Source organism: Mycteria americana, chromosome 5 (genome assembly GCF_035582795.1).
Source record: "Mycteria americana isolate JAX WOST 10 ecotype Jacksonville Zoo and Gardens chromosome 5, USCA_MyAme_1.0, whole genome shotgun sequence".
NCBI classification, from domain to species: Eukaryota; Metazoa; Chordata; class Aves; order Ciconiiformes; family Ciconiidae; genus Mycteria; species Mycteria americana.
In genome coordinates, this window is record NC_134369.1 from 47,985,312 (window position 1) to 48,011,915 (window position 26,604).

The 26,604-nt window shown below is 46.8% G+C and overlaps 2 protein-coding genes and 1 long non-coding RNA gene across 3 annotated transcripts in view; 1 reads left to right on the forward strand and 2 right to left on the reverse strand.

Annotated features, from left to right (window-relative positions):
- The window catches only part of NEK9 (NIMA related kinase 9), a 26,004-nt gene extending 19,808 nt beyond the window's left edge, over positions 1–6,196 (reverse strand). Inside the window, exons 1-4 of the mRNA XM_075503263.1 lie at positions 5,905–6,196; positions 4,508–4,685; positions 1,364–1,419; positions 399–469 (exon numbers count right to left, since the gene is read on the reverse strand). Coding sequence (XP_075359378.1) covers positions 399–469; positions 1,364–1,419; positions 4,508–4,685; positions 5,905–6,093 — 494 coding nt within the window. The 5' untranslated portion in view covers positions 6,094–6,196. The remainder of the gene's footprint in view (positions 1–398; positions 470–1,363; positions 1,420–4,507; positions 4,686–5,904) is intronic.
- LOC142410538 (uncharacterized) lies at positions 6,046–20,862 on the forward strand. Its single transcript, XR_012775943.1, has 4 exons — positions 6,046–6,478; positions 6,958–7,079; positions 18,064–18,215; positions 19,148–20,862. It is a non-coding gene; the product is annotated as an uncharacterized LOC142410538 (long non-coding RNA).
- TMED10 (transmembrane p24 trafficking protein 10) lies at positions 11,803–26,578 on the reverse strand. Its single transcript, XM_075503266.1, has 5 exons — positions 26,300–26,578; positions 22,032–22,152; positions 17,447–17,520; positions 13,496–13,622; positions 11,803–13,016 (listed from the first exon to the last, which is right to left on the reverse strand). Exons 1-5 carry the CDS (start codon positions 26,522–26,524, stop codon positions 12,895–12,897), a joined length of 669 nt encoding a protein of 222 aa, XP_075359381.1. The 5' UTR covers positions 26,525–26,578; the 3' UTR covers positions 11,803–12,894.
- Positions 26,579–26,604: the final 26 nt, after the last annotated feature.

Sequence of the window (26,604 nt, forward strand, 5' to 3'; positions counted from 1 at the left end):
GTTTGAAGCTATTAATTGTGGAGTGGGTAGGAAGTACCTTTGGCCTGTGGTAACTGCTCTTCCTACCCACTTTAGCAAACATCATTATGTGCTATGGCAATAAAGGGCCAATTTCCTTCCTTCCTACATGGATTAACTCTGGTCACAAAGCTGCATCATCAAAGACAGCAATTCCATTTTCATTTACAAAATTTCTTGCACATTTATCACAAGATGGTTTCTAGCCCAATAAAAATTCTTTGCAGAAGTGATACTTAACATCTAGGCAGTCCAGCTACGCTTTGGAGAGAATCTCAGTGCTTGCTTTAAACACAGAAGCAAAGGCTAGTCAAAGGAGTTCTGCACTCACATCCGTGAACCGCACTGGTTACCTTAGCTTTACTGCATGTCACACTTACCTGTGAAGAATTCCTGCTCGATGAATGCAGCTCACAGCTGATGCAATTTGAAAGAGATACCAAACCACCACCTGCAAAGGTAGGAATAAAAGCCTTATGTGAGGCTCAAAAAAAACCCCAAAACCCTATATGTCCCTGTCACACAGAGGCACAGCAAGAGGGCCTGACCAAACCATTTAGATGCTCTTTCAGGAGTACGAAAATTTAGAAATTCCTGTTTTGGAAATCTCTGAAAAGATATTCCAAAAGGTAGATTGTTCTAGTGCTGTTCATAGCATCTGCCCTGACAAGTGTCATAGAATTCAATGAATGAAAAGACTTAGGAGTGACAGCTAATGACCACCTGGGAAAGAGCTACAGCTGGGCTCTCTGGAATAAAAACTGTGACCACTGAATGTTCACCATGAGCAGGAAGACCTTAGAAGTCATTATATAAGATAAATAAGTGTAATCATTAACCACCTCAGCATGAGGTGGAAGCAGACAGCTGAAAATAAGTTTTTTAAAAAAAAAAGAAAGAAAAAAAGAAAAATAAAAGAAAAAGGAACAAGAAAAAAATCTATGGTGAGACAGATTCAAGGTAATTACTCAGAAAAGAACCTACAAAATGGTTAAGAAGAGAGAGAAACTGAGTACTAACCAGGAAGAAACACAGAAAGAGGTTTTAAAGTTAAATGTTAGCCAAGATGATAAGGTGACCAAAGTCAGTTGAGTGTTCTCTTTCATTATTCCTCCCTTGGAAATTTATACTGCTTATGGACAGCCAAAAAGGAAAATAAAAAGTTTCTGAATATTGCAAGCATTTATGGACTATCAACAGGAGAGGAAGGATGTCAGTCCCCAGATATATGCAGAAATTCCCCACCAGCACTACAGAAAAAATGTTGTATAAATACTTAGATAACCAGACAGATCCCCAGAACATTAGGCCAGCCCCACTGCTCCCTCAAACCAGTGCAAATTACCTCTTCTTCAAATAACTTGTCTTTCTGCCGCAGAATCTTATCGTAGAGGTTCCCTCCTGTAATTATAAGTGAGTGAGAAAGACAGAGAGGTTCATCTTAGTTAATGGCAGCAGTTACTCTGCACAAGTACTGCTGGGAATACTCAAATCCCCTAAGAGATCTGATGAATCGCTACAGCTCTCCCTCAGCACTCTTCACTTAAACTGGTCAGGCACTCAAAAAATCAAGTTCTTCTTCCATCTAAGAACTTCACTGACATATCTAAGCTTAAGCAGAGATTATTCTTTTTTAAACACCACCATTTAATACTCTCTGAAAAGTGAATCAGTAAGACAGGCTAGCAGTCCCTACTTTTTTACCTGTAAGTGCTTCTTGGGATATGTAAAGATTTATAACCTGTACACCAAACATGAGATTGTCCTACTCAGCATTATATATAAATAAATAATACATTAAAAAAAGAAAGCAATTATAAGTTCAGAGTAGTCCCTGAAAGCACAAGTTACTGCCTTCCCCCACGTACTGCCCAGCTCTGACCTGCCTCTCTCCTTCATCTGCCCTGCCAAATACATTGATGCAGAATTCGCAAAGCGTTGACAACAGCAGCACCACCAACAGAAGCCTGAAATCAGCAGACTCTTCACGGCATCTCACAATTTCAAGATGGCAGACTGAAAACCAAGGAGAGCTAAAAGAAATGATGCTGAGGGCTACAGGCAGTGAGACTCCCTGTCAGATTAGCATCCTACCAGTAAATCCCAAATCTCTGATCGCATCCTGTTGCTATTCCATTTCCCAATTATCATACATTATGTCCTAATAGTAATGGTACACCAGGCCCTTTCCCATTCCCACGGGTTTGGTGCAAGACAGCTTTCTGCTGTATGATTTCCATAGTCCTGTCAAGTTGTAGATGTCCAAAGCAGGTCGCAATGGCTCCTTTGCCTCCTTGAGGGACTTATTTCAGACTTCCATGTTAGGAAGATTTTTCTGATATTCTAATTAAGATTTGTTTGCTTAATTTCTTCTCATTCAGCCTTGCTATAACCTCTCAATATTTCTTTTTTCTGCCTTATGTTCCCATTTGCAAATTATCTACAAATCACTCTTCACGTTCACAATTTAACCAAGTATTCACTTCTGCCTCTTCTTATGAACCTCTTTCCTAACGATTCAGACTATGCAGGCTGTTAGTGAATTCTGTTCCTCACCTCTGATTTTTTGCCACCTTTTTTACAGCTTTTCTGAACCAAGGAGCAGCATGACAGGTACTACATCACCAAAATCCTACACAAGGAGACAAATTAGCTCTTGACTCAGATAACCAATACTTCTATGCACACATCCTAAAAAGAAAAACAAGTTACTTTCTTCTTTGTTTCATCTAATCACATCTAACCTTCTGACACTCTATTATCTCTTCAACAAATGTAGTTTATAGGATATTTCTTCCCAAATCTATTTCAGATGTATTCACTGATGTTATCCCATGATAAATCCAACTCTTATGGTACCATGATATACATACGGAATTATAGGCAAATAAATCAGTAACTTGGCTTCCTTGCCTGTAAAATGGGGACAATATTTACTCAAATTTGAAAGTCTTTCCTAGATCTCCAGAAGAGACATGCCAATTAAAGAGTAAAAACTTTGGATTCTGGGGAGTGTCTGATAGACACTACTCCAGCCTTACTTCAAAAATTACTCACAAATTATCTTGGACTTGTACTGTGTAAAAAAAGCCACAGAAACAACAATTAACACATTAGCAAAACCAATATCCATAAGTCTAAATGAGATTCCCTCTTTCTCATGTCCCTAGTTCTGTACCACTCGGACATATTCAGGCATATACTTGTCTCTTGGTTATTGTCCCAAAGTAAAACAAACAGTTTAGAGACATTAACAAACATGTACAGACATCAGTGCCATGCAGCTTCTCTCTATGCCCTCCAATGAATTTATAATGGCCACAAGCATGCAGTCTTTTCAGGGCAGCTAAATAACTCACACAGAGTACTCCTAAAATAAACGATGCATCAAAGAGCTAACATTCCCCTACTCTTGCAGTGGACTCCACCCTGCATAAGAATAAAAAGCAGAGAAGCAAAACCAGCTTTGGCCAACCTGCCAACCAGGGTGTTTGACACCCTTCAAAAATACTTTGCACAACTCTGTTGTCCTCCCCAACCTGTCCCAGTGAAAGCAATCTGTCTAAGATAACAACATGATGATAGCCTTTTCCACCAAAAAAAGTTTTTGCTGATGAGCCATAACGTAACCCCCAAACACAGACAGGACACCTAGCCAGGGGAGCTGTCCCACTCATCCAAACAGGAACCATACTGCAGTCCTAGATAGGTATCCTGTCCCAGCAGTATTAGTTGTATAAGACCTCCTCTTCCAGTGTCCTAGGTAGGTATCCTGTCCCAGCAGTATTAGTTGTATAAGACCTCCTCTTCCAGTGTCCAAGAGCAGCTGCAACTTGGACCCTCATATCAAATCCTTCTACCTCTCCATCCCAGCTGGGACTGTTTCCCTGCAAACTCCAAACAATACCATCTGATCTACTCTTGGATGGAATTTTAAAGTTTTCTCCACCACCAGAAGGACCAGATTTTTTTTTTTTAAATGGTAAACGTAGAAGCTGATAGCACAAGGCAGGAAAAAGTCCTGATTGCAGCATGCCAGTAGATTTTTAAGCTTTGATTTATAATTGCTGAACAGAAGGGTCTATTTAAGTAACGGTACTGAAAAACAGCCCTCGTCTGTACTGGCAGAGAGGCCCAAATATCCTCATGGTCTTTTCCCACTGTCCTCCTAAAAGAACACAGCAATGCGCATTAGAAGTAAACATTACCAATAACCCACTTCTTCCACTGCACCAGCTACACAGAAGACTCAAGAAATCATCTGCTGCCTGAACTGCCTGCACTAACTACTGGGCTTCTTTCTTTGGCACCTGAGACACAAATCAATCAGAAGGGTTCTCAATGTCTTCTTCAGGAGCTACGCAGTAGAATTCACCTCCACTCCCCCGCTCCCCAGAGGACACCCCAGGAATACTCCCTGGAGGTTCTGCAGGAGGGTGACTCAGCAACATGGCAGCTGCCTGTTTGTAAGTGGGAGTAGGGATCTCACCATTACAGTACTCCAGCTCAATCAGCAGCGTGGTGTTATCCATGAAGTGATTGTAGTATGCAATGATGTTCTCATGCTGCAACAGGGCAAGGATAACAATTTCGTTCAAAGCATCACGACGCTCCTTTTCTGACAGCCGGGTCAGGTCCACCTCCTTCCACACTACAAGTGAGTCATCCTGAAACACAAAAACATCTTCTGATTAAAAACACACAACTGTAAAGAGAACAGTATGTACCTTTATAGCAGGAAATTAAAATTTTAGGAAAGGTAAAAAGACTTCCCTGCCTCTTACAGATTTCAGACAAAGATTCTTCACAACAAGTTTTGAGGTTTTCTGTTTGTCGCTAGGAATAGCAATGGTCTGAAGCCATCTTTCTAGTTGGCCAGCACTCGCTTTGGAAAAAAAAAAAAAATACCCAACCAAAAAACATACTACAAGGTTTTCAGGGAAAGACACAGAGTTTGTTTTGTTTCAATAAAGACTAAACATATTCCAGCTCAATAAAGGGAGAATGTATTTCCAGTCCCATAACTGTATGATATTGTACAAGACCATAAGCCATTACAAATACCCAGGTATTCCTAAAAAAAAAAAAAAAAAAAGGAAACGAGCACAAATTTAGTTTGCCCTTGTTCGGCCCACCCATGTTGCCAGACACGCTATGCATGATCTGTTAAGTGAACAGCATTCACTTACAACTGTTCGAGCCGTGATGCCTCAGGGTGGCCTTTCCCCAGAAAAAAATTGAAGAACTTCCCTTGGGAACCAAGTCAAGTGCTTTTCTTTGACAGCTGCTAAAAAGCACAACTATGATTGAACTGGATGGGCTAAACGACTTGGGAGCAACAGGAGGACTAGCTTTTCAGCCAGTTTCCCCTGATTATGCTGAAATGCTGATCACATGGGAAAGTTACCTGTATGAGATGCCCCCATGTCCCCTGTGACTAGAATAAAACATAGAAAAATGAGGAACCTATCAGCATCAGAAAAGTCCCCACGTATCCCTACGAAACTTTAGGGGACCGAGAGACCGGTGGCACTCAAATGTGCCGAAAGCCAAACCCTGTGCCCCTCGACACCGAGGGCCGAAGTTGTCGCTTCGCACCTGGGCTGTTCCCGCTGGGGGCGGTCACAGAGGGGGCTGTTGTCACCCAGGGGGCTATCAGTCAGGCCAGGGGGCTAGCCCCACTGCGACTCTTCGGGCACTGGGGCCTCCAAGCACCCAGGCGCTGGAAACCGCCCCGCTCGCCCTGACAGCGGCCCTCGGCCCTTCTCGGAGCAGCCCCCGGGGCCCCCTTCCTCGGGGGAGGAGGAGAAGGAGGAGAGGGGCCCCTCTCCCTGTCCGCCGGGGGCCCGGCCCGCCCCGCCCCGCCCCGCCGCCGGGGCAGCCTACCTCGGTGCGGCGGTAGAGGGTGGCCTCGCCGAAGGCGCCGCGGCCCAGGGTGCGGATGGGGATGTAGTGCAGCTCCTCCTGCTCGCCGGGCAGGCTGCCGCCGCCGCGGGAGCCGCCCCTGCCCGAGGACTCGCTGCCGAAGTCGGAGCTGATGGAGTCGCAGTGCCGCTCGTACTCGCCCAGCGACATGGCGGCGGCGCGGCCCCGCTGCGGCCCGGCTCTCCCTCAGCGAGGCCCCGCGAGCACGACGGGCTCCATGTTGCCTCCCGCCGACGACCCGGAACCGCTTCCTGCCGCCGCCGCGACGACCTCCGCGCTCCCGCCTCCCGACGGGGCCCGCGCCGCCGCCGCGGCCCGGCCTCGGCCTCCGCCCCTGGGCCCGTCCCCGAGTCGAGGTGTGTCAAAACCAGCGCTTTAAGCAACGTAACGCTTGGGATGAAGCGCGGGCTGCCGCAGCCGTCCATCTTCCACCTCTTCCTCCGACCCCTTGCCGAACAAAACCGCTGCGAAGCAGAAGCTGCCGCAACGCTTGATGGAGAAGTTACTGTACTTCCCAAGAAGTCAAGAGTGCAAGGTTATTTTCCTAAAAAGCTTTCAAATTACATTTTGGTAATAAAAAACTGTCTGAAGTAACCGATTTGTATCAAAAAAGCTGTTACTGTTTCTTATCACACAGATGTTATTCTTAGCTATACTACACATAATATACATTATTGAAAAATAATTGCTACAAGGGAGAATGCACCAGTAAACACCACAACTGTATCCCAAGCTCAAAGATCTGCTGGAAAGGTTAGGGCATCTCCGGCGGACACACATTTCACACCATTAATAAAACGTAGCAGTGTCCCATACCGTGCCACTCATGATTCATGACATTTCTCTCTAACCAAGAGGAAATAAACAGAAAGCTTCATAAATAATATTTTAGATCTGGAGCCACAATAACTTCTCTGTCATAAGGAAGTATTAGCAACCTTAATCTTAGGTAAGTGGTTTATTTTCTTCATAGATAATGCACACCATCATCATTTCAGTATTTTGTTTTCAAAGTTCAGCAGTCACAACCACAGACGGGAAAGCGGAGTTGGACGATGGGGAACGTTGACTTCAGGACAGGTGATCCTACACTTACAGAAGACGTCAGGAGCTGAAGCACAAATCCCTAAAACCAGGTATGATAAAGCCTCGTTAGCTCTTATCCCACTACCTTGGGAAGATGCTTTATTGCTCAGAGCATGAAACAATGAGCGGGGTTCCTTGCAATGTGGTGAGGGTTAAAGAGCTGTTCAGCATTATACATGCCTATTTTAAAAGTATCTTATCCATCAAAGTTTATTTGCTGTGCATCATAACTAATTCCATACAGAGATGTTGTCCTTCCAAGCAGCAAAGACAGCATGTCAGTTTTAGAATAAAGGAGCTTGCAGGAATGCATGAAAAACCTCAGACATGTTCTGCTAAGGATCATTCACTCGCTCCACTGCAAGGGGAGTACCTGGCAAAATGTCAGCTGGCAAATAATAATAATTTAAAAAAAAAATCTAGATGGCAAAATCTCACGAAAATGGGATTAAGGAATCTGAACAGTTGTAGAAAACCAGAAGACTAATTGAAAAAGTCAATCTTCATTTTTCTGATTTGACAAGTAGAGTTATCTTGCCATTATCTACAGTATCATACAAATTCTTCCATAAAATGATCACAGTAGTAGCTACAATCAGGTTTAGCCACCCCACAGTGTTGTCTTTACTACGCTTTAAAAAGCAGGGCAGTAATTCTCACAGCAGGATGTCCCTAAGGGAAGTAGCAGCCACTGCCCACTCAGGTTTATTGGAATATGACTGAAGAATATACACCTGACTTCATACTGAATTTTTTACTCAAGCATTTAAAGAAATCACACCACCTAGAGACAATGTGCCATTCTGCCTCTTGCAAAATCATTACTGAAGGATTAATTTGGATAGGGATAAGAACACTGTCATTTAAACCAAATCATAGCAAGTATCAAGCCTCAGTTCAAAGATCTCATTCATGGTTTTCAGAGTCAAGGCAGTACATTGATTATGCTAGTAACACACAGAAAGAGCAGCCCACATTGAGAAGGAAGAAGTGACAAGGCATCTACATGGTTAATTATATTAAGACGACAACACCATAAGATTCCAGTTACATATGTATAGCAAATATCTTACACCTGGGGGAAGATTATCCAAACAAAGTATAATCAGGGGGAAATAAAAGACCAAGCAGCTGGTATGTGTGAGAAAACCCTAGAGTGTAAAGCTCTGCAGCAGATCAGACCAGAGCTGCAATGGGATATAGCTGGAAAACATAAGCACGCCCTCTCCTCTGCCTGCCTGGGCTGTGTGGCAGCTGTAGGAACAGCATCCCCCATATAACCAAGAAAAAACAAGTTCATCTCGTTACAATTCCAACAGAACTTCCTGGTGCAACTTATGCAAAGATCACATAATGCAACCGATTCAAAAGCTCAGGGAAAAGGTACCTCAGGAATATCAGCTATGAAGGGAAATTAAGTGACAGAGGAAACCGCAGAAGTGAGACTGAGCAACATGAGCATGGTTCTGTCGTTGCCTTTTTTTGAGTAACGTGCCCCCAGAGGAAGTGGGAACATGTACATCTTATTGCAAAAACTGAAACAGAACAAGTCAGAGGGGTCCTTCAGGACACAGCAGTTTTGTCCAAACATGAGCTAAACAAATGATCCTCATAGCTACGATCACTGGGACAGACACCTGGAGACCACAGGTCCTCTGGCAGGCTGTGTCAGCAAGCTGGAAGTGCAGAAGCTAATGCATTGAGTTTGAGGTGATAAACCACATGGACCTCTGGCAACAGAAGGAATAATCAGGCATCAATTATTGCCATTTTGCAGAAAATTTAAGTCACTTCAGCTGCAGCTGAAACAGAGCAACTCCCAGCTCCTGCCAGTGCAAAGCAAAACAGGCTTCCTACAAACACTGCTGAGCAAATACAAGTATTTTAGTGCTGCAGCAAAAGCTTGGGCTCACCTGTTTCAGTTTACAAAAAGGTCCAAGAAATGCCAACAGGCAGTTTTTCCTAAATACTCTGCTCCTTCCACCTTCCTCAGAGAACGGCAGGTCTGCCAGAGCCACCACCAGTGGTGGTCTGGGGGAGGAACAACAGAACAAGCACAAGCCTGACAAGTTTTTCAGGTGGAGAAGGGGCAACAGGCAAAACTACCAGCCCTGAACTCCTGCAGTCTTCACAAGACCCAACTTTTTTTCTCCTGAGAAAGATGTATCCATTTCAGGTTTGTGCTCTCTCCTTCCCAACAAGCCACCTTCAACATACAGGAAGTTTGTTTCCCAGAGACTTTGTTCACCAAGGGCAAGGCCATGTCAGGCATCTGAAAGACAAGTACAGCGGAGGAACACAACTAAAGATATGAGAGACAGAAATACATCACATGAACTGGCAGGGGTGAAGAGACGCCAAGCTACTTTCCCAAACCTCTGCTGCAGGACGCCATGAAATGCACAGGCAGGAATCCCCTAATGATCTCGCCAACCAGTTGTTAAACTAGTTTGAGTTGAAAGTCCCTGATCTGCCAGTTAGGAGACAACACAGGTGTTGTACACTTGGATTATTTCTCTCATACCTGAGCAGCTTGTAAGAAATGAGCAACAGAGTGTGTAAAATGCTCATCCCCTCACGCGTGCATGCACACGGCAGCTGCAGCAGGCACTTTGTAGAGGGCGCAGCCTACGTTGGCATAGCAGGAGGGGGACTACACAAAGATAGACCTTACTTAAGAACACTCACGCGCTGTGATAAGTAGTGTGATAATTAAATCGTTAGTCACATTGACAAGTGGGTGGAAGAGGCTGGAAACGTCTGATGCAGTTTGCTACAGGCAATTATAGATTTACCAGTGATGCATCTGTCACACACAAAGATGGGCTCAGACCCAAGTATCTGCAACAGCTCAACTTTAGCCCATTTCCCAGAAGTAAAATGGAATGAAGACACCAGCTCTACATCCGCAGTGCTGTAAAACAGCATAGACCCACTGCCAACCTACCGCATGAGAACAGCTGTACGATTTCACATACTCAAATATTCATCCAGGCAAGAACTTGCAGAGGCTAATCCTTATCCAAAGATCTGGGAATTTCCCTTGTTGAAATTCTCCCTGACAATACTAACTAGTTATGTAGCACTTACATGCTCCCAGTCCTGTTACATGGCGTAACTCACTTGGCTACTACGCGACAAAAGGCTCGCAGGCTCAGCAGAGGTCTGACAGCAGTTCGGTAAATACCTAGCCACTCTCTTCAGTAAGCATCTGCCACTCACATAGGACCAACTCATCTTTGCAACAATTTCGATTTCCTCTAAAGCACAAAACAGAAAGCAATTCCATTTGTCTTAATGAACTAAGCTTTACATGGGAGCCAACAGTGAAAAACTGGATCTTGTACTCTATAGAGCACCAGCCCTGTTTCACTATCAGCCCCAAAATTCCTCCACATAGAGGGATATAATTAGGAAGGGGGGGGGGGGGGGAAGAAAGGCAACAAACAGTAACCTGTATTAGAGACATCTTGCTTGCTGTGCTGGTCCCACTCCACGGAGAAGCCTGTGCAGCCATTATCTTTCCCAAGTCTGGAATTCTCAAGTTCCTTAGAAATTAACTGTTGCTAGAGAAACCCAAAGGCTTGCAGGGGGGCTGTGTACTTGCTGCTTCCTGCGACAAGTCAGCTTGCAGGAAACAGCAGTCGGTAGGAATGTGCACAAAGAGGACAAGACTCACACGGACAACTGAGGTGGGTTGTTTTTCCCCAAAGAAATTTTATTTGAGAAAGTTGACAAAAATCCCCCAACCAGTCATTACAGGTAAATCCACACCAGTCCCCCACACCTGCTCCCCAGTAACCATACCAGTACAAGGAAGATCAAAATGCAACACCAGAATGATGATAGTGTAACAGTCACCCGGGGAACTTAAGGCCTCGCCACCATTTTTAAGATAAAGATACCTTTGTACTCCGATAAGGACGGGGAGAGGATATCAAACAGACAAGATTGGAAAAGACCCTTTCTTGTACTGTCTTTTCAAGTTATATAAAAACAAAAGCAAAACCTTTACAGATCTACAGGCTTCAAACTGTAGGACCTAAAACTACCTTCAAATGACTTCTGTAATTCAGTCCTGTGGCATCTCTGCTGTTCTCCACTGTAACAGCTTTCAAAAACATACAAGGATAAAATGGATGCAAGGGCAGAGGAGTGGACTTGGGTTCTTAATATGGCTTTATCAAAAAAGAAACAAATTAAAAGCAATCTAAGCACTTGCCAGGGGAACTAACAACTCCAGGAACTTGGCAATGGCGAAGGGGAAGCAAAGTACTAATGTATTTAGATGACAGGAGATCATCTTTTCATCCTCTTTCCCATTGCCTCACCCTGGACAACCATTTCCTTCCCAGCAACAGATCAGATTCAGGTCAGAAATTATAAAATCATGCTTTTTTCAAAATGGTAGCCCGGGCCCAGGGCCATGACAACCCCTTCCCTAGTCAGCAGTATCTAGGCACATGATACTAGAATGCTGTGCTGCTGAACCATTTGCTCTGAAGGAATGCAAAGAAGGTGAAAGAATTTTAATCACTGCAGCTTTTAAGACTGCATCAGGTAAGTCCAGGAAGTTAACCTGCCTGTTTTTTCCCAGCCTGGCTTATTTAACATCATGCCATCTGGACGGCTGAGAAATGATGAGAAGCTGTTTGCTTTCTCTGTAGTACCACGTAGGAGAATAACAATTCTGTTGAGGGCACAGTTCAGACGTGCCCCAGACACAGGATTAGCCTATTACTACCCTGTACTGCTTTTTTGAGTTCATCCACATGAGTTCATCCACATTCTTCCAACTCCTCTGCCAACCTGCAAAGCACCCTTGCACCCTCAGACCTCAATGCAGAGTACAGGCCCTCATGCTTCACATGAGCAGCAGCCCACCTTGCTTTAAGGTCTCAGAAAATGAGATTCAGCCAGCTGCCTACTGGATAAACGCTACCCTGCTAGATGAGAAAAGTCTCCTGCTCAATGTAAGACCAAGTTCCCTAGCATAACCTGCTCCTATTTGCTCTGTGACTGTATCTGACTGAGGCCTCCTGTCTGCACAAAAGGCCGTCCCTGACCAAGGCTTTCAGGAAAGCTGCTGCATCATTTCAGAACAAGAGAGGCAAATCCAAGAAAAACATGTGGAGCAAGGGCAGGACCAAGGCTGGACAGCTTATTTGAGCAAAGCAGGCTTCTCCTTTCCAAGCTCAAACACATTCCCAAGCCTTCCTTCCAAGGCTCCCCTTCCTCCAGGCTGAACCACCATATGCTCAAGTGCCCTGACCTGTCAGCATAAAGACACCAGCTCCCACAGGGAGAAACACAGAGGTCCACGACAGGGACCAAACCTTGGACCTCCCTCTATCCTCAGGCCCTGCTGGAATGATGAATCCTATTGCTTTACACTCACCTCCGTTTGCACGAGGCTTAGATCCCAGCTGGTGAGAACAGGGAATCCCCCGCTCTGCCCCAGTGCTAGCTGCATGGCACCTAAAGAGCTCAGCAGGGTCAAGTGGCTCAGAGTAACGCTACAGTCACAGACAGATGGGAGACATCATCAAGCCAAGATTATAAAAGGAGAACAGACAGCGCAAAAACTTGCTGCAGCTGTCATGGAAACATCTTTTTTTTTTATTTAATCGCTGCCCCAGGAATCCCCAAACCCATCACAACCTCCCCCACCCTCAACATCCAACAGGATTTCACAAGTCCCCCGTTGCCTCCAATGTTTAGGCTCCCCTCCCCCTTTAGGGTCCAAGTATCTGCAGAAAAGCTCCAGTCAGTGGGTATCATCTGTGAGATGGCTCCAGGGGGCCACGGCTGGGTCCCAGCGGTGTCCAGCTGGGTCTGAGAGGAGGGGGAGGAGGACTTGCTCCTTTACTCAATCAGTTTCTTGGCCTTGAAGAAGCGACGCAGGTAGAAAACCTGCCAGGTGGCCAGTCCGATGAGACAGCACATGGAGAAAATGCTGAAGTACAGAACCCGGGTGTTTGTCGACTCTGAAACAGACAACAAACCATTGCACGGGAGTCTGACATCACAGGATGTGGCTCAAGAGGGCTAAGTTCCCAGGATTTTCTCTCCCCACCCGTGCAAAACTTCAAAGGCAAGATATCATACAGCAGGAAGGCAAGGGCACCCAAGCACCAGCAGTGGGAACACCCAATAAAAGCAGAGGGAATAACGAGAAGGATGAGAGGGAACAAGGCAAAACGGTGGTTAATGGGCAACATTAAATGGTACAGAGTAATTCACATTAGGAATGGAGACAGAAGGAAATGATTTCTAGAGATGGGACACACAAGACTCAGTGACTGCTTCAGAAGGAGAGAAATACCAGCAAGCTTCCCTTACTAGGAAGGGAACAGGCAGAGACCACTATAATTGCTTGATCTCCAAATGCTGTCCTAATAACACATTCAGCAGAAGTAAGGGGTCTTAGAGCTCCATCCCGCTGAAGGAGCACACAGTCTCTTACCATTCGTGTCCCTCATCTCCTCTTCTCGTTTCTTCATATAGGCAAAGTCGTTAACAATGGACTCTGAAAGATCTTCCAGACGCCTCAATTCTACTTCCAGAGGCTTCAACTTCTCCACTTTAGCAATCTAGAAAACAGAAGAGTCAGGCAATCACTGAGCCAAAACCAAAAGCTCCCACATGGGCTTTTACTGCCAGTTTGAACCACTCCTCCTCACATACTACAGATCTGGGGCATCCTTCCCCTAGGGAAACACCTCTACAAGCCAGAAACTACCGTTGCATAAAACACTATCACTTCTCCCACCTGTTCTCTGAAACACACTTTCCTACTACCCCTCCTACACAACGGAGGAGCACGGTATGCATACAAGCACAATTCTTCCTTATTCGGCCTAATGTTAGCTTATTCACAGTTGGCTTCTGAGGAGTGGGTAGAAGAGCCTGCCACATGACTAAACCTCCAGTGAATAGAAGTCACAGACTGAGATACAGGTGACTAACTTGCATACGCATACGATATTGTTCTATAGGCACACAGGATATTAGCACCGAGACTCACTTTCCTAACTGTTGCCACACGCCCCAGAAAGCCTGGGCAGCCTGATTCCCAGTAGTAGTGGTTTGATTACACCCACAAGAGCTCAGGGCTTTTATCACTTAGACTGATAACCTCAAGGGCAGTATATGCTCTTGGTAGGGACCACGCAGCTACAAAGAGCTCTATCTGCCTCAAGCCACCAGATGACGCTGCTGGAATACTTATGGGATGGGCTGCCTTTGAGCCAGTTTGAAAGAAAAAGAAAAATACACTTCCCTTATCAAAGCTGGTTTTATAGGACATCATTTTTGTGCAGAACATGCAACCCACAGTCCTACAAGTCACAGACTTGTATCCAAAAAGAAAAATCCACAGGAAATGCAATTAGAAAGGGGCACCTGGGTGTGCAGGCATGCCCAAAACACTGCTTCCAGAGGCAGCTGCCTGGGTGTCAGAGCCCATCTGAAGAGATGCTCGTGACCAGGCCAGTGCTAGCTAATCAGCCATTTCACTGAAGGGTCTTCTCATGACACGCACATCCTGGCAAGCAGCAGGCCCTCAAGCAGTCATCTGAGGATTTTTATGCTGAGGCGAGCTGTATATTACAGCTCTGCCAGCACAGCAGTGTCAATTTGGAGTGCATTTGTGAGGAGGGGTAGAAAACAGGAGGTTAAACCCCTCCCACTTTCTAGCCAATAGGTTGTACTGATAAAACCCTGTAGCCTGGACACATATCTGCCAGCAGAGCTTTGCTGAAAAACTGGCACCAGTGTAAGCGTGCCTATGCCCCAGACTCTGCTGACAAAGCTAGAGCAGCAGGTCTGCAAAACACACAAGGTCTCAGGCAGCTCTACTGACAAGCTAACCTTGCATTGACCAGCTCCATTATCTTCCTGGAGGGCACTATTCCTCATTCACAGAGGGCTACAAAGGTTCCACTGGGAAAAACCAAGGCTTGTCTTCTCCATCCTGCATCCCTTCAGCTGCTCTTAATAGGTGTAGGTAGAAACATCTGATAGCTACTTTCAGTCCCGCATGTACTCCGAGACGCGCATCCTGGAACCTCTTTCATCCTTAGTGAAATCAATATGCACAGCTGCTCCAAGGCATTTTGGAAAAAGCCCACCAAGCATCTGTGATGGTGGAACACCATCATCCTAGAAGGAACAAAGCATCTGTGATGGTGGAACACCATCATCCTAGAAGGAACATCTGGACCACCAGAACAACTGGGGCAACAACTCCACTGAACTTCTCAGGGCCACTCAAAGATTCATCAAAGCCTAACTCTCTTCCTAGCATAGGAGGAGACACGCTGTAGCCAAGAACTGGTGAGGAGTAGCTGATCTGGGAAGGAACCTAGATCACCAAGCCTTCTTGGTGCCCTCTGAAAAGTCTTTTCACTTTTCCCTACCTTCATTTCTACTTAATGAATGGAAAAAGTTATTCCTCCCTACCCCAGAGAACTAAGGTATGACATTGCCATGCAGTTAGGTTTTCTAATGCAGCTCACTCTCCCAGTTGCTTTGCTCCAAGGATGTCTGGATCTATGAAAGCTTATGAAGCCAGACTTGGACATCACCCCTCCTCCCACTGTATATATCCATGCACAAGCAAGACAGTATCAGTGACCCTCGTTCAACTCCCTGCATCAAGTCTCCTTGCAGCAGTTCAACAAGAAGAACTGAGGCGAGGGAGAGACAGGTCACTGGTACCTTACAGCAGATGAACACCACAAGCAAAAGGCTCAAAAAGGCAGCAATTCCAGGAGAGAAACCTGAGCAACAGTCCTCCCCTCCGACACCAAACAGCAACCTGTCAAGTCAAAACCCAGAAATACTACAGCAACCTGTGGAGAGAGGATGAAAAAAAGAAAACACACTGCAAAGCAGTGTGGCTAAATATCTGTAGCAGCTGTACAAACAGTAAACCAGTTTGAGTCCTTTGCAGACACACTGCTCAACAAAGCTCACCACAGTCTGCCACTCTTGAGAGGTCCTCACAAGTCAAGGATGCTTGCCAGCACTGCCAAGATCTGCATTTGGTATCAGGTAGGACTGCAAGTCTAAATTCTTCTTTTCCCGTGTTTGTCCATGGACCTTTTCCATCGATCTAACTACACTGACGAGCATAATGGATACTTACTTTTATTCCAAGACAGTTTTATCAGTACAACCAGTGAGTACGTAGATATATGGGCCTTTCTGCATAGGGACAATGTTTCTAAGTAGCACTACAGTAACATAACTCAAAGTATGCTGTGGGATTGTATTTAAAGAAATTCTGCAAATGTAGTCACCATAATCCTCCCAGTTACGCTCTCAGGGGTCATCCCATAAGATTTCAACATCTTGTAATCCTTCAGCAGCTGGCTGCCAGACAGCTAGCCCAGTGATTGCTCTGCTCTTCTCCGACCCCAAGCACTTTTTTATTCTCCACATAGGATGTGCTTTAGACTGACTTAAGCCACGCAGGACCAGCTAGCCCGAAGCTCAAAAGGATATAAAAACTCCAGCATGCTCGTCTCAGAAATTTGTTCGTCTTCTAACTGGCACCACACACAGCCTCCTCTGCCACCTACTCTCCTCCCTAAGGCATCTCCCACGCTGTTGTGCACAGTGGACACAGCAATCATTTGCAGGAACTTTTCTCTGCCAACAACTTCCATTTTCTCAGGCACAGGTTCTGTGCTGGGGGCTGGTTGACCCCAAATTCTCATGAGCCAAATGCATAGTACCAGCCATCAAAATTCAGCATCCAAACCAGCCAGGACTGTCCCAGCCACAAGGCAACTGCTATTCCGCACAGCTGGCTCTTGGGTCTAAGCAAGCTATGTCCTCCTAAGATGGAAATGTTTAGGCTTTATGCCTGTTCGCAATGTCACGCCTTCAAACCAAATACCCATTTCACACCAGCTACTACTCTGCCAAAAACCTTTATATTGATACACTGCTAGTTCTTAGAAATGCACAAGCACCATTTCAGGGCTGTTGAGCCAGCACATCTTAGGCTCAACATCTCAGGAAGGTAAGAACAGTAACAACACAATTTGACCTTTAGGAGGATCTGATATTAACCTAAAATGCCCTGCATTGCTGGGGCTGGGGAAACTTCACTTCTCAGTCTCCTGTTGCCTCTAATACCTATGCTCAGAAGCTGGGTCATGCTGTCCTAGCAAAGAAATTCACACACTAGGCTCCAGTTCCCAGAGTACAGAATTAATTTTAGTTGATGTTTGTCTTTTTTTTTTTCCTCCCCTAACACACAAAGCTTCACTGGAATTGTAGGTTGCATACAGGCTTTCATCACCACTGGGAAAAGAGCTTCCCATCATGAGCCCCAGATCTACAAATGGCATCACATGAGTGCTGGGAAAGGGGAGCCTGCAGCACAGGCAGCCAGGGGACATACCTCCTCGTAGTTCTTTGCTTCAACTCCATGCTTCATATCCAGAATCACAAGCTGGTCCGGCATCCTCCCTGTTCCTGGAACCATAATGAAAGGATTCATTGTGCGAAACATTCAGCCTGCCAGGAAATCACCAGCTCTCCCCACCACTGAGGAAGAACTCACAACAACCCTCCCCTCCCTCCATGTCTGCAGCTAACTGCGGAGGCAGCACAGTCCAGCCTAAAAATACAGAGACTTCACAATAAATCCTGGCTGAAGGAGAGCCTCCCGAAGATAATGAGAACAAGCTGTAACTAAAAGCGCTAAGTGTGTGTAGGATGCAAATCACTGTAAAAACTGCAGAGGATTAGAAGATGAATACCAGCTGCTATGAGACAGCCTGGCAAAAGACAAGTCACCAGAGGGACAAATATTCAGCCGGGAAGCCCACGTTCCTCCTAGCAGGAAGCGCACCGGCAACTTGTCAAGGTTACTGGGGTTGTGAATGATTTTACATTCAAAAGAGCAGAAGGTAAACTGCTCTAATTGAGGAATACAGCATATGGGGACTACTGACCCTCGCATGCTGCAGTATCTGCAGAAATGAAGGCAATCCCTTTACCAACATATCTTTTCAGGGAAAGAACAGCTCAGATGTCCAAGACCTACACTGCTAATGCAAACCCCAAGATGGCAAGAGGCTTCTGAAGCCAGGAAAACACCACTTCAGAGAACTGCCAGCCGGAGCCACACAAACAGCAAGTAGGATAAGGCTGCGGTCAACAGCACAGTAGGTATCTTTTAAGGCTGTAGCCCTCAAGCTAGGGACGCCTATGGCTAATAGCTTCTTTTAACTGCTACAAACTGTCACATCTGAGAACACTCACAAGAGGAAAAAAAATAAATATATAGCATAGGCATATAAGATACCCTAAAGAATGTAGCACATCAGCTGACCCGAGTATCATATTCCACCACACCACCCACCAAGGAAATGTCTGTACATAACACATTCCCAAATCCCAGCACGTTGGGGCATACAGTTGTCCTCAGCTGGCTGCCAGCAAAACACAAGGTCTGAATTCACTTGTACTATGAATTTCAGAGTCTTTATCCAGGAGCATGTCCAATACTCACACTTTGCCTTAGGAGGCTGCCAGGTGGACATTCCTTCAGTCCACAAACAAATTCAATGTCCAGGTTACACTGGGTCACTCCAGTCGGAGCTAGGAAGATACTCCAGATGTTCAATACAACATCCCCAAATTTTCTCTCTACCCACTGAACAGCACTTCAACACCAGAGTAGAATCACCTCCACCTTCTACTGTTAGCAGAACATGGAATAATCTACTGACAAGATGGTCCATATCAACTACAAATGGTTTCTTAAATTTCCTGAGGGATACAGGAGCTCAAAATTCAAACCCAGCTATGTAAGAGCCCAATGGATAAATTAGGATTAGGATGGAATTTTTTGGTTTTCTTATAAAAAGACCAGTTACTGTAAAAACAAACTAAAATCCCAGCACTGTTCTTTAACAGACAGGCTGTATATAACCACCCAGTGCTCCTTTCTCCAACCACAAGTTTTGACCGCTTACACCATACATATACCAGCATGCCTGGAGACTGGCAGGTAGGACAGCCAACAGTAGCTGCAGAAGAAAATTCAAAGCACACACTTCAGTGAGAGGTTTTTTTAATGTTGTTTAAATTACAGCAACTTGGGTGGAGAGCTGGAGCTTCCAGGAAGAGATGAGAAAGATGAAAAGGCCAGTGAACAGGAGAACAGAACTGGAAGGATTAATTTGTCAGGCTGGAAGGGAGAGCTGCCAAGAGGCAGTAAGCAAGCAGAAACCTTAGAGCTGCTGGGTGCAAAGGGATGGAAAGCAGACATTCTGCAAGAGGTTAACATTGTCAGGGACTGGCCTGGAAAAACTCAAGCTGCTCTTCTACAAGTTTACTGAGCCCAAGGCACTAGGCAGCTCCCTTCACACTCATCAGATCCTCAGTAACTCCCTGTTCCTCCTGCAGCCAGGGTTCACCAGAGCAGACCGATCAGCAGCAAAGAGAAAACCAGTTAAGTCCCAGAGATCTTGAACTAAACTGATACCTACATCCCCCAGGAGGTCTTCAAGAGGTCATCTCACATGAGCACAGAACTGTTTCCTGGGAGATTAGGGGAACTCCTAATTTGCAAAGTCAGAAAAACCAGGATGGTTGAACTGGATGCCAAAAAATTTTCCCACAGGAATTCCAGAAAAAATGAGCCATAACACTCTTAAGAAAGTTCGGGAAAAGGATTACAGAAGGAGCAAAGAGGTAAAGATTAGCACACAGGAAGAGCCCTACAGGGGAGCACGTAGTGCAGGCCAGGCTGTTCATCTCAGAGATGAGCATATGGTGCAAGAGTAAGCGTGCCTGGGAACAGAGCACTGGTCAGGAAGACAAGACCCTTCCACCCCAGAAGAGGGAAAAAAGCCTGTCATGCAAACACTCACAGCTCCAAGAAGCACCCTAAGAACTCCTCCACTGTGATAAGGTGGACCTTCTAAATAGGATCTGCTTCTCACTTCCTCTTCCTCATTTCTGCGGTTAAGGATTGAGAAATCCCAGTTGCTTAGGCCCCTCAGGTCCCAACGGCTCTGGGCTTCCTCTGCCAACAGTTTTTCTCTTCCAGTACTCCACCAACATCCCCCCTGTCTGCCACATTACAAGTCCTGAGCCCTCACTTGATGAAACTGTGAAAAAAAAAAAAACACTTTTAAAGAGAAACATGGGGATAAAACAGCACTTGGTCAGTTCCCCCTGTCCCATGCTGACCTTATAGAGGAAACAAGGCACTTCCTTGTGACATGGTTACTTCTTCCACAGAACCTTAATCAAGTCCTGCAGATGATCAAGCCTCACAGTGCCACCTCCCTTCCTTGAATACTTCCTTGACTTCCAGCACAGGCATGGGAAATCTGGAGATACTCACCATGCAGCATCTCTCTTTAGCAAGGAATTTGGGGCATCTGGGTCCAAAAAGAAACTGACAGCTTGGAAGCCTCTAAAGAGAAAGCCTCCAGAAGAGGATCCAGCTGCTCAATTGAACAGCTCTACATTTTGGTACCTCAACGCCCCACTGGTCATCAGGTAGAAGATGCATTTAGAAATATTTTGTCCTCATCAGTACTGAAAGCTTTAAAACAAACTTGCAACAATACAAAGGAGCCAGGGAACAAACATTTGCTACAATCAAAAGAGCTATAAGGGGCTCAGTCTAGGCAAGAAACATTTGGTCACAAGCACTGAAATAAGAGTCTAGACACAACTAAAGAAAGAAGCCTTTTGCACTTCAGTGTGTGATCACATGGCAGCTATGAAAGGATTTGTGGGACTGTCTGGAGACTTCCCAAATACCCAGGTGTTGGGCAGTAAGTAGCATGAGTGACTCCCATATGAGTCACTACTGCCTGCATGTCTCGATGCGTTAAGGAGCATTTGGAAGCCCTACCTTTGGAGTGAAATAAAAGCAAAATCCTGAGCGTTTGGGGTCACTGTCTTATCTGTAAAATACCGTAGAGAGGTGTTACAAGCCAGATCCCTCCCAGCCCCAGCAAAGAAGATAGCCTTCTCTTTCTGGAAAGTTCTCTTCAACTTGCCAACTATTTGCATCTTACACATGGAGCAGAACAGCAAAACAGAGGCTGCCTTTCAACAGGTATGAGGAATGCTGCTAGTGACTGCTCTGTGAAATGATCTGGGATCTTTTAGGCTAAGACCCAAGAAGAACTGGGTCCAGGAAGCAGAACTCTGACAGCAACCGTGAAAAGACGTGAGCACCTACGAACTTGCACGCGCTCACACCACCGCAAATGAGACTGCAGCCCATGTGTTGGCTGTTTTCAGCACATTTGTCCTGAAGTTGAGCCCAGCCACTCAAAGCAGCACACGCGTCACACTCACAGGAAACAAGCCTCAGCGCTCGTTAGGCAACCATCCCTGCAGCACAAATGCAAGGCTGACGTACTGCTCGTTTCCCCTTCCCTTTATTGACCACTTAGAGAGCAATTGCGGGTGCAAACCAAGGCCACGTTCTCTATACACACACACCCCCCAACTCCAGAAAATGGTTGCTAACCTAACACAGGACTGCTGCCAAGTACACATTGTGGAGAGACCACGTTCCACCAAATGGGGAGAGATGGTCGGCTGGGGAGAAAGACAGGGTCCTGGAAATGATGGGATCCTGCTCTGTCCTGGCTCGACTGCAAGATGGGGAGAAACATGAAAAGGGCAAAAGAGCTGTGGTTTCCTCCTTGGTACTGCCACTCATTGCAGCTGTGGTGACCTCTGTGAGAGGAACACACGATTCCCCTTTCAGAGGAAACCCAAGTGCTCTATATGACAGCCACAGAGGATTACTTAACTTCAAATGCAACACCGACAGCAGATATTCTGCAGTGAGACTGCCCACAGTCTCCTGAAGATCAACTTTAAAAGTCAACAGTGTTCTGCAGACCACGCTCAGGATCACTTTACCCATACCCCTAATCCACACATCTAGATGAACTTGTTTGGAAGCTAGAAGCAGCCAACAGACCTTTTACTTCACTTACCCACAGGAAGCTTACTCTCAAAACAGGCCTCAAACATATCATAGTCTTCAGTGGTGAAGGCAAACTTGCCCTTAGTGGCATCCTCCTTGGCATACAGGATGTGCCCAGCTGAGTCAGTTATCTGTAAAAGAGACAACGAGGGTGAGGAACACCGTGCTTCGCTGCCACAGGCTCACGCTGCCTGTGCTACGCAGGAAGAGTTCTCACAGCATCCCCTTTGGAGCTGCTGCATTCTCCTTTCAACAGTTTCCCTCCTTTGTCACAACTATATAAATTCCTCTCTTCCTCATCCCCACTGCAGGAGCTGACAAAGTCAGAGTGTCCCTAAGGTAATTATTGACTCTTAGATTAAAGAAAAAAGAACCCCACCAAAAAACAACCAACCAACCAACCCCAAAACCACACCAATTCCTCTTCCTCCTATAACCTCTGAACTGAGACTACATTTGGGAACTTTAGCTGAGCCAAACTGTTATTTATTGCCTTCTTTTTGCAAGTAAAATTCATAAATTCCCATAGCAACAGAGATATGGAGAAGCATTATGGGACAAAAAAAGACTCAATCCCCAGAAGATGAAATGGAGAAGAGCCCATCTATTCCTCTAGAAATGAACTATCAGCATGGCCCTGAGTTATACAAGGTGTGGGTGCCAAGATCCGTAAAAGTGGCCACTTCAGAGGACAATTCAGACTACACAGACAGAATAATGACTGCTTTGCGCTAAGTCTACAAAATTACTAAGAATAGGCAAAAACTGTTGAAGGTCTACAAAAATGCTTCAACAAAGAGCAAAAAAAAAGGACACACATTTCCTGACGCAGACTTGAGAATCATTGTGCTCAATTAAAGGCTCCGTCCAGTTGAAATACTCTGACCATGGAGAGGGGTGAAAAAACTGCAGCCGTTACAATAATGCATGAAAATCAACAGTGTGTGTTCCACTGGAATGCTTCCCAGTTTCCCTGAACTCTGTCCTTCAACAGGTATGTCTGAAAAAGCATGGGTGCTAAAGTTACTAGGGGTCTTTGAAAGTCTTAGAGGTGAAGAGACTAAAAAGCTTGGGAATAATTTTAAAGGTATGCAAGACAGAAGTACACAAAATAATTTGTGGTATGGAGAAGGTAAGTCAGACATTGTCCTTTACTCCATCTTACAACAGAAAAACAGCCTCATTTCCCTGTACAAAGGCCATACAAAAGGGCTATGTACCCAAAATTATTCTAAGGAAACACTCTTCTTTCTTCTTATTAGAACACCTAATTAACTCCCTGCCACAGGATACCACTGATGCCAGCAGCCTGCTGGACTCGGAACAGGTGCGGACCTTCACAAGGATAATGAGAGTTGCTGCATAAGGCAGGAAAAATAATAAAGTATATAGATCCCCATGCCTTGGGGTATAAACCACAGCAGGCAAGACTTTAGGAACAAGCTTCCTCTACATAGAGATTACCCTGTAGTTGTCTGTTATGGGATTTGTTGTAGCTTCCCCTGCACCATATGGTATTTGTCAGCATCCAAGACCAATGAGGAGCACCGCTCTCCTCCTGCGCTGCAGCTCCTGCTCAGAGCTCTACCTGTATTCAAGCAGCAAGCAGACGAAAGCACGCCTGCGCAGTCAGGCACAGGCAGCTGCGTCGCCATCCCCCTGTCACAAGCCACCTCCTGTTCGGAGGCCACCAGACTATCGGAAGCACCCAGCTCAAGTCAGCAGACCCTGTTGGAGTGCTGGACTGTCTGCATCTGACCACGCAGACGTGGTGTAAAAGCATGAGTTTTGGCCACCATGTGGTGCACGCTATTCAATGGAGCAGTCCTGATTAACCAAGACGCTAGCCTCATCAGGATGATATCATATAATTGGCACACCGGGTTCTCCATCCCAAGAAGGGGTGACAAGAACACAGTAAAGAAAGCTCTCAAATGTCCCTATTATTTTGAGCACTATTCCCTTAGGGCTTTGTAGACACCGGAGCTAATCTTTAGCTAGAGGATATTACGCAGCTCGATCCATTTTTGCCCTTTGCAGCTCTAGCAATAGCCTGCTCATGAACAGGATTCTGGACAGTAAAAGCTCTGCTATCCGCTTTCATCAAAACTGAATAGCATTACCCAAATCAGCCAAATACACTGCCCATTCAGCCGGGCATGCGGGGGCGGGAGAAGCTGCTAATAGCCCAGCCAGAACGTTTGTGGGGGAGTTGACCTGAAAGGGATTTTTCATGCTATTCTAACGTTATTTACGGTAACGCAATGCCCTACAGACAGGGCATTGTTCGCCCTTGACAAACAGCCCGACGGTTCCCCAAACCGCCAGCCTCGACAATGGGGCAGAGGCACGTGGCCGGGCCCAAGCGAGACCTCAGCCGCCCCATCGCCGCCCCTCGGCAGCCAGCTGGCAGAGCCTGCGGATTCCTCCAAAACAGAGGGTGCCACTGTTAGCACTGGGGTATCACACACAGAAAACTTAGCTCACCGGCAGGAACCGAACTGAGCCTGGCCAGGATTAACTACCAACCTCCTACATTCGGTGGCCCGATCCAGGGCACTGAAGCAGACCACCAGTCCAGAAGGAGAGAGACCACCTGCAGACATGATGTCCTGAACTAACCCTTCCCACAAAGGCACAAAGAGAAAGTATGCACCTAGCAGAGGGGTTACAGCACTCATAATAGGCCCAGCATGGTGGGAAGCCACAGCATACCTGAACAATAAGAAGGAAAGCAAGAATTGCATAAATTATGATTTCTCCTTTGTAGCTTTTCAAACTAGTACAGGACCTTTTTTTTTTTTTTTAATTTTTATTTTGCAGTTAGAAAAAATTAGAACTTCCATGAGCAGTCCTACCTGGACACCAGCTTCAGCAGCAAAGCCAGACTAAGACTAAAGCATGGGATTAATTGCCTCCCCACCTCCCTAGACAAGTCCTCTGTCATAAAAGTGAGTTTTGGAAGAGACTGTGGGGTCGGCTGACCTAAGAGTGGGCAACCAGGGAACCAGTAGGCTTGACCACCAAGCGGTAAGAGACAGATTGGAACATGGCACTCGATCTGAAATACATGCACCTTACCAGGCAAATACTACAGCAACATTTTAAAGCATTAAAGCTGCTTGGCTCTGCCTATACACAGGCAAGTTTCCTCTTACAAATGATGTAAGAACAGCAGAACAAGATTTTTAAAAAAAGCAAGACTCCAGGAACAGCCTTGTCTAGCCATAACCAAGCACAGCTGCCAAAAACCCAAGGCCTTTGGGCATCTGTAGGCAGATGCTGGAAGGGCAACTTGATTTCAGGAGATCTCAAATACTCGCTCAGTAACGCTGAGTTCAGAGACTCCTGAGCAGCCCACCCTGTCTCTGCCTGTTTGCGTGCTTACTTTTGAAGCCTTTGGGAGCTGAGACAGAAATACAAAACAGGCAGAAAGCTGTGAGGAACTGCCTACGTAGCAAGGGACCTTGCTCACTAGGTGGGAAATCTGAAGAAAGCCTGGGGAAGGCCGGTTGTGGGCAGAATTAAAGTGAAGCTGTTGAAGTTTCAACAGCTGCTTGTCGCATAGGTGTGTTACATATATTCTGCTGACCCTTCCCCTATACTCCCTAAAGACCCTTTAGGATCCTTTTCTCCCCGTAGCAAACACCTGCCTCCTTAGAATCCGTGCGAGCCATGACACAGTAAGATGGGAACAGCCACGTTGTGTACCAAAACCTGGTTTCTAAGCCCCCACCTCGCCCTCTCCCTGCGGCCTGCTGCTCCATCCCGCCGGGCCGGGCCGGGCCGGGCCGGGCGTGCGCGGGGAGGGAGCCCTCGGAAAGCCACGTCACCGGAACTCTTCCGCCCTCACACGGTGCCGGCAGCGCTAGGCCGGCCTTACCGCAGCGGCCCATCCCGCCGCTGCCTTCGGAGGCCTTCGGCGTGCGGATCGTACGGCGCCCGGCGGGACGGGCCGCTGCGACGAGACCTTTGAGGGGAAAAAGCCTGTATTTGGCTCAAGCCAAAACCCTGCCCCGCCCCCGTGCTACCCAATTCCCAGACGGCAAGGGCCCCGGGCGAGCCGGCGGCCCCTGGCACAAGGCGAGCGCTGCCCCATCCCTCCCCCGCTGCGCCACAGGCGGGAGCCCACGCGCGGGCTGGTGTCACGCGTGGAAAACGTCATCCATCCCCGCGCCCCGCCCCCGCGCGGCCGGGGGGCGGGGCCACGCCGCCCGCCCCGGCCTACCCCCACTGCCCCCCCCTCCGCCTGCCGGGGCGCCGCCGCCGCGGCCGCACCTTGAGGTTGGCGGAGGGTCCGGTGGAGGAGCCCGGCGGGGCGGTGATCTCGTACTCGCCCGTGACCAGCGTGTCGCGGTGGATCTCCTCCCGCAGGCACTTCCGCGCCTTGCCCGGCAGCTGGAAGGAGATGGGCCGCGCCGGGCCCACCACCAGCAGCAGTAGCAGCAGCGCCAGGAGCGGGGCCTGCCCGAGGCGGGGGCGGCCGGGCAGCGGCAGCGGCATGGCGGCGGCTCCGGGTGCGGCGGGCCGGGCCTCCGCCTCCCCCACACGTGACCAACGCCGCCGCCTGCGTCACGGTGGGG